General features: G+C 38.0%; 1 protein-coding gene across 1 annotated transcript; it reads right to left on the bottom strand.

Annotated features, from left to right (window-relative positions):
- Window positions 1-261: 261 nt before the first annotated feature.
- Window positions 262-1,200, bottom strand: LOC105995318 (olfactory receptor 5B12-like). The gene has a single exon (XM_013029021.1). It carries the CDS (start codon window positions 1,198-1,200, stop codon window positions 262-264), a length of 939 nt encoding a protein of 312 aa, XP_012884475.1.
- Window positions 1,201-8,313: the final 7,113 nt, after the last annotated feature.

Here is an 8,313-nt window from a genome sequence, read left to right as displayed (position 1 = left end):
CATACAATATCTAGAATTATAATCTTGATCTTAAAATTGATGTAGCATCCTTCTTCTAGTAGGAGATACCTAGAATCCTTTCTACTCATAGTCTCTATTAATTTACATTTCTGCAACACAGTGACATATCTGGTTAGAACAGGTTCTGCATATGAAGGAATTGTTCAGAGAAATTAAACATAAGAAGTAATTAAAATAATTATTAATATTCTCAGTTGATGAAGATAGAACGTTTCATAAGGTTGGCAACCAATGCATAGATCACTGATTATGCTCAATGATCACTTTGCCAATGGCCTTCTTGAATGCATTCTTGACCTCCTTGTTCCTCAGGCTGTAGACCAGGGGGTTCAGCATGGGGATGACCATCGTGTAGAACACAGAAGCAATTTTGTCTGTGTCCATGGAATGACTGGAGCCTGGCTGCAGGTACATGAAGATGATTGTCCCATAGAAGATGGACACAGTGGTGAGGTGGGATGTGCAGGTGGATAAAGCTTTCTTCTTTCCCTCAGCTGAACGCATCCTCAAGATGGCAACAAAAATAAGCAGGTAAGAGCTCAAGATGACCGCAAGAGAGAAAAGGACATTGAATGTCACCAGCACAAAGAGCACAAGCTCATTTTTGTGGATATCGGAGCAAGAAAGAACCAGCAGGGAGGGAATGTCACAGAAAAAGTGATGAATCACGTTGGAATGACAGAAAGAGAGGCGGAAAGTGAGGGCCACGTGGGTGGAGGACTGCAAGAGTCCATTGACGTAGGAAAGGGTCACAAGGAGGACACACACGGAGCTGGTAATGGTGCTGCTGTAGTGCAGGGGTTTACACACGGCTGCGTGGTGGTCATAGGCCATCGAGGCCAGGAGGAAACTTTCAATAATGGCAAAGGCTACAAAGAAGAACATCTGGGTGGCACAGGCATTGTAGGAGATGATCTTCTCTCTGGTGAGAAACCCTTCCATCACCTTGGGAGTGACGGCCGAGGCATACACACAGTCCACCAGGGAGAGGTTGCTGAGGAAAAAGTACATGGGGGTGTGGAGGCGAGAGTCCAACAGAATCAGCGCGATCATCCCGAGGTTGCCAACCAGAGTGATGAAGTAAATGAGGGTGAAGATGATAAATAAAGGGACCTGCAGCTCTAGGGCATCTGTTAATCCCACAAGAATGAAGCGAGTCATCTCTGAGGTGTTCTCCATCACAGTCCTTTGGGAATTACCATGACAGGCTGCTTGTACAGCACCAGGAGCCGTGAGGTGTGGCCAAGGTCTCTTGGTCTGGTGTCAGCTTCCTGACCTGTGCGGGAGTCTGTGGAAGGAGCTGGCCTGGGTGCTGTGGGAGGTGTAGCTTGAGTGAGGTCCTGCACCTGGAAGTGGTACACATGGTCACCAGAACATCTTTGCTGCCTACAGTTGCTACATTCCAGGCATAGTATGACTCTGGGGCTCAGTTCAGTTGGCCTGGTATATGCTAATCTCTATTACATGAATCACACAGCATTCTTTTCCAGTCCAGTCTTTGCAATAGCATACAAGCAACCAGGTCTAACATATGCCTAGAGAGCTAAGGAGCAGAAAGCACAGTGCAGGAAAGTGTGGTGACACTTTTGTAAATGGTGGTGACAAATCTTGTCCCAAGCATTGCCCACCTGTGACAAACCTTCACCATTCTAGCTGTAGGCGTTCAGTGATTCCAGCTCTAGGACACTCAGGATTCTCCCTCTATTGTATGAAGGTCCCTAATGGGATGCTGCTTTCAGAAACTTCATGACATACAGGAGACATTCTTCTTGATGACATGAATTTGTTCAGTATCCCAAAACATAAAGGAAGACTTTACTCAAATGTTTGAATCAAAGCTTTAGCTCTTTTCTTTTCTTGTTACAAACTTTATTTTGCAGAGGGGCTGTGTTCTGTTTTGTACCAGCATCCAGGTCTTCAGATTTTTGGTAGGGAGAACAGGGGAATAAAAAAGTATTATCTTATTGTTCCCTGGACTAGAGACTGCCTTCAACTGAGCAGTACTGAATGAGCAATCTGGGTGCACTTACCTCCAGTATGGCTCAGGTGACAGCTGAATCTGCAATTGCGAACAATATTCATTTCTTCTTGTCTAAAAAATGTTCATATTCAAGGACTGAGATGGCATAGCATTTGCTTTAAAGATAGACAAGCATTCACTGTGTATACCACAAAGTTAAGAAATGTCTGGGATGGGGTGAGTCCAAGGGGGAGGACATTGTTGAAGGGTGTGACATAGATCAAGATGCATTGTATTATATACTGCTTTGTTCAATGACACTCCCTTTCTATAACTAGTTAAAGACAGCAATAAAAAAATTAAACATTGGTGAGAACCTAGGAAAGACTAGAAAAATGTTATAAAATTTCTAAAATGGTAGTATTAATTTATTTTTGAAAACCTATATGACAAAATCAAATGACACCAAAATTGTTTTATTATGTGCATTATGGGTAAATAGAAATAATCTTTTTCATGGATGGAATTCTTAGAAATAAATAGAGAAGTTATTCCAAAGATAGAAAAATCTTTCTTCCTCTTTTTTACAACATATCCTGCCCTTCCTTATGTGATAATGAATGAAACACTTCTGTGAGAGCCAAAAAATGTATTAAAATAATTAAATCCAACATTTAGAGTAATTACATTTCATAGGCTGCCTCATCTCCTCAGGTTCACTTAGGTACATTCTCTCAACAATATTAAATACCCAGATTTTCATATTCTTAAATTCATCTGTAAGAGGAACGAACTGTGTCTTTGGCAGGGAAATGGGTGGAACTGGAGATTATCATGTGAAGCAAAGTAAGCAAGTTTCAGAAAGAGAAAAGTCACATGTCAATGCTAGATCTAAATACAGACATGTACACCCAGGATCATACATACACACATGCCGCACATACACACTAACATACAGCACACACATTCCCTTATACATGCTTGTGATGTGGGATTGATTGGGAAGATTGTGGGGAAGAAAAGAATGTTAAATGAGAGCAATACCAAAATCTTTCCCATCTGCAAGTGAAGAGGGCAAAAGAAAACACATAAGAGGGAGGGAGGGAGGAAGGGATGAGGAAACTGAGTCCAAGCAAGGAAATCAATCTGATTATATATGGCACATGCATTTCATTGTGCAATACCATGGTGAAACTCCTTCGAATTAGCAAACACTAAAACAATTAGCTTTTTACTAAAACTGGCAGCAGGAACGTAAAACAGATCCTTTCCAGGGTGTGGGTGCTAGTGGAAAGGAGGATAGGGAAAACAGAGGGTGGAAAAGAGTGAATATCATCGGAGTACTTTATGTACATGTGTGAATATTCAGTAGTGAAGCTCTCTTAAGGATTGTTTTGGAAGGGGTAGAAGGTGATGAGGAGGAGTGATAGAGAAGTTGATTCTAATCAAGGCACATAGTATGCATATATTAGCATGTAAAAATGAAACACCTTTGCAAAACCGATGGATGCTAATTAATAAAAATGTGAGAAAAACAAACTAGTGTAACATTTGAGATGTACAATAAGTACTATAATCCCTGATATTCAAAAAAGGACTTATAATCCTTTAACTGCTATTGTAAATATAAGAAAATAAGAAATTTAGCCCTAATATGTGTGTATGTGCATATGAGAGAGAGAGAGAGAGAGAGAGAAACAGAGAGAGTGTTTGTGCTAAGCTTGAACTCAAGGCCCCAGCACTGTCCCTGAGCCTCTCTGTTTAAGGTTAGCAACTCTACTACTTGAGCCACAGCTCCACTTTTGGCCTTTTGATAGTTAATTAGAGATAAGTCTCATGGACTTCAAGGCCAGGGCTGGCTTCCAATGGTGAATCTCAGGTCTAGCCTCTTAAGTAGCTAGGATTACAGGTATAAACTACCAGCTATGGTCTCACTTTTAAGCCATTTATATCAGGCATCTGAAGGTAGTAAGTAGGGATTTCTGGAGATGGTAGAGTAGCACAGAGTGTGTAAAGACCAGTGTACCAAGAGTAGGAAGATACATTTTGGCAATGTGTCTTGCTGTAGTTGGTATAGCTGTCTTGGTTTTACTTTTCCATTGATTTCATTCTCAAATGTAAAAGATGGCAGTACTTGCACATTTCTGTAATACTCACTTTTGACCCAGGAGCAGCAAAGTGCAGGTGCAAAGGAGGAGGCAAGGAAACTTGTTATGTCCAGACCATTGGATGGAGGTCCACAGCCTGGAAAGCCTCTTGCTGCAGAATGGCTTTTGCACCTGTGGAGTTGCATGTTCTGGACAGAGCCTGGGCCTGTGTCTTGCAAATATCAAGGCAGAGGTAGCAGCCTTTGCATGCAGGTCTCAGGGGGAGCTGTGCTGTGTGAGTGGCTGTCCCTGAGGTGCTTCAGGACACAGTGGCTCCATCCTGACCTTGACAGGGACAAGGTCCATGTCCTGGGAGACAACACTGTGTGTTGGTTGAGGGTGCTTTTGAGGACATGGGGGAATAGAGGTAGGAGAAAGAGCCTCCCATGATCAAGTCAGCTGTCAGGCTAGGAGAGGAAACACAAAATCCTCCCTGAAATAGCTCATTTAGATCATATGAGAGCCTTACACAAACTTTTTCATATGTAATTTTTTTTCCTTCTCAATGGCCTAGAGATCTCTCAATACATTTTTTCCTAGTTTTTCTTCAGTCTTATACACAGAATTCCCATTTATCTCTCCACTATGGAGTTAGTTTCAAAATATTTCCCTTTCTTTTATATTCAGTATTTTATTAATATATAATTATTATATATTTCAGATAGTATAATGAGACTCTTTTCTATATGTTTATATTAAGTAATGACCTTTGTGTAAATCAGGGAAATCAGTACACCTCTCATCTTAAATAGTTATATTTTCTTGTAATATTATTCAAAATATTCTTTTGCACATATTTAAAATATGCAAAACATTATTTTACCTATACTCATTTACTATATGATACCTTCACACAAATAATATATTTTTCTGAATGAATATTTATTAAATAATGAAGCAGTTGATTGACTTTTGAATTTAATTGAACATGTCAATTGCTTCAATTACTGGTTAGTTTGATGAATCATAGACAGTATCTAGATCTACCTTCAGTACATTTCAAGACACACCACTAACTTTCTGCTCAGTTAAAACTTCCACATGTACACTCAATTTTCCTGGAAAAATCCATTGTAGATTAAATCATTTCAAATTCCCTAATAATTTTCCTAGTGAAATGTCACTAAGTGTTCAGAGATACATCAAATAATACTAGGTAATAATTCATAAAATTTGATAACTTAAAGTATTAGAATGTAATTTAATAAATATTACTAGATTAACTCTAAATTTCCATGTAGAATAAAAACATGAGAAGACCATAGGAAATGTAGGTAAATCCAATAAACTTTTATGTTTGTGATAAAGCTATGACTTGAACTCAGGGCCTCGGTGCTGTCCTTAGCTTTTTGCTCAAAGTTAATGCCCTACCACTTGAGCCACAGAGCCACTAACTAGGAATGGACACTAATTATAGTTAGATAGGAATAAAAAGCTTCTATTGAATTGACTCTAAATAGGACAGATGAAGCTTCAAAAAATGGATTTTTGAAAGTTTTTGCCATAAAAATGGATATTACTCAAGATGCACTGTACTCATCAACTGGCATTTTGACCAGAAACCCTTAAAAATAATAATTAGACTTGAAAAACAAATAAATAAAAAGACACGGCAGGAGATTCATATGCCAAATTTGATTAGAACATTACACAATGTGTATGTGCCAGGAACTCATGATCACTGGTTAATGAACATGATTTTCATGTATTTCTTTATGAGTTAGAAATAACGTAACTTTTAAAAAGTAGTAACCATCTTGATCCCTGCAGGTGGACTAATTGCTTCCTCCCTAGGAAAGCGGGATGGGGAGCTTTACTCTCATGGGGGAAATCTCCAGAGCTCTCCAAGACACCATAAGATCATCATGAATTAACGTTGAAATTCCAATATGACTCAAGAATGTGCCAGCTTTAGAAGAAGCTCAGTTCATGTTACATTGAGATCCTTCATTATCTCAATGACGACCTTCTGAACTAATGATTGCTATGACACTTCAACCGGGTTTAGGGTAAGATATTCCAATAAAAATATCACATTGCTTCACTTTAAAAGTATGTTCCTGAGAAACTCATTGATTGTTCTGATTTATCAGTTACAGTCACACTCTGTGGTTATATGGGAGAAATAATCTTACCACTGTTTTTTCTTATTGATGACAAAGAAGTAAGTGGTTCTTAATATAAGTGATTCATACTGTGCACTTCATGCACATTAATGTCATTTCCTCCATTTTCAGCCTTACTGAAATTGGAACTTTTTGACCACCACAGGAAAGGGCTCTCCTCTAATAGGACTTGTACAGAAAAAAACATAACTGATTTTTTATTATTTTAGACTGACCATGATGGATTGAATGTATTATCTCAACAGAGAAACTGATCAACTTTTATATTTCACGAACACTTTAGGAAGAAACTTAATTCATACTAAAGAGGTGGGTTACATACACTTATTACAACATTTTGGAAAATGTAATGAGTAGTTTTTAAAATTTCTTTATTTACATTGTACTTATTTTTTAAATTATCTTTAATTGGTTGTACAAAGTAGTTGCCATTAAAAAAAGCAGTTTATGGTTACAATGTGTTTTGATCAGTGTGACCTCCTTCACAATCCTTACCCACCTCTCCCAACCCATTCTTTCCTTCGTTTTCTTAATTTTGTAGTATATACATTGAATTCTTGACTGTAGTCCCCTTCTTTCTCCTCTTCATTCTGGATCCCCGCTCCTCTTGGCTTTACCTGCCCCCCTCTTGCAAGTACCCATTTCCTAGTGTTTATTTTGTTGGGCTTTGCCTTTGTCTTTCTAAGGAATTATAATATTTGAGAACTCCCTTGAATCTCTTACAATTCAGTTCATACATCTGTAACCACTTGCATACCACCCAATGTATTTACTTATAGGTCTACAGGCCAATTTTACCTTCCACATATGAGGGAAAATGCAACTTTTGTCTCTCTGGGCCTGACTTACTTCATTTAATATAATTGTTTCCAAATCCTTCAATTCTTTACAAATGGTACAATATCATTCTTTCTAATGGATAAGTAAAATTCTGTTGTGCATTTATAGCACATCAAGGGGCATATGGTTTAGGAAATTTTCATATAAAAGAGAACTGAACCTGAGGAATGAATCTCCAAAACCTATCGTGTGGACTTCTGTGATCTATGATACATCTTGCTGCTTACCCAAACCATGAACACATGTTGAATAGGTTTATAGATTATGCTCTGACTAACTAGTTATTGTATACATTATATGTTGTGTTACAGTCCTAATTAATAAATATAAGCAAATAAAAACTTAGAAAAATGTAATGATTATTCTCCAAACTGAAAAATGACCTTAAATTAATTAACATTCTCCAAATTACATTTTAACCCATTCCCATCATTTCCTGTTTATTCTTGGAGGTGGCTTTAACTCTTGAATCTTGTCTGTCATATTTCCTAAAAATTTTATTTATCGCATCACTAGCTTCTTGAATCTTCAATTTCCTTATTGATAGAGTAAGAATTTAAAAATCCCCACATTTTACACACACACACACACACACACACACACATTTATATATAGATCCCTTTCTGTTGACCATATATATTTTACACTGATGTCTTTTGTTAAAGTTGGCTAGTGTAATGCTCTCCAGAAACAGGCTCATGACTGAAGAGGCCAGTGTGCAATCCAGAGCTTTTTTATACTTTCATTAGTTTTTACATTTGTAAGAGGGCCATTTCACAGTGTGAAGTTTTTGTTTGATGGTTTGTTTTAGCTCTAATTAAATAAACATATATTGAACAGAGTTCATCATGACTGAGATTGAACCAAAGCAGGCAAGAAAAGTTTGTAAACAGTTTCAAATTGAGTTTCACTTGAATTCCTTTTAGGACATTAGATTTTAGGAATCAGCATGAATCCAGAACCATGACTTATAATTATATTGTATAAATGTGGATTAATTATTCTTTCTCTTGTGCTTTTTAATTTATGTAAAAGGAACAACCTACCAAACTCCTAATATTGTGAAGAAAATGAATATACATTTAAAGTTTACATAGCATTTTTTGGGGGGGGGTCCGGTCAGGGGGCCTGAACTCTGGGCCTGGGCGCTGTCCCTCAGCTCTTCAGCTCAAGGCTAGCGCTCTACCACTTGAGCCACAGCGCCACTTCCGGCTCTTTT

The sequence above is a fragment of the Dipodomys ordii genome, unplaced genomic scaffold (genome assembly GCF_000151885.1).
Source record: "Dipodomys ordii isolate 6190 unplaced genomic scaffold, Dord_2.0 Scaffold117, whole genome shotgun sequence".
Taxonomy (NCBI): Eukaryota; Metazoa; Chordata; class Mammalia; order Rodentia; family Heteromyidae; genus Dipodomys; species Dipodomys ordii.
This window is presented reverse-complemented; position numbering and strand designations above follow the sequence as displayed.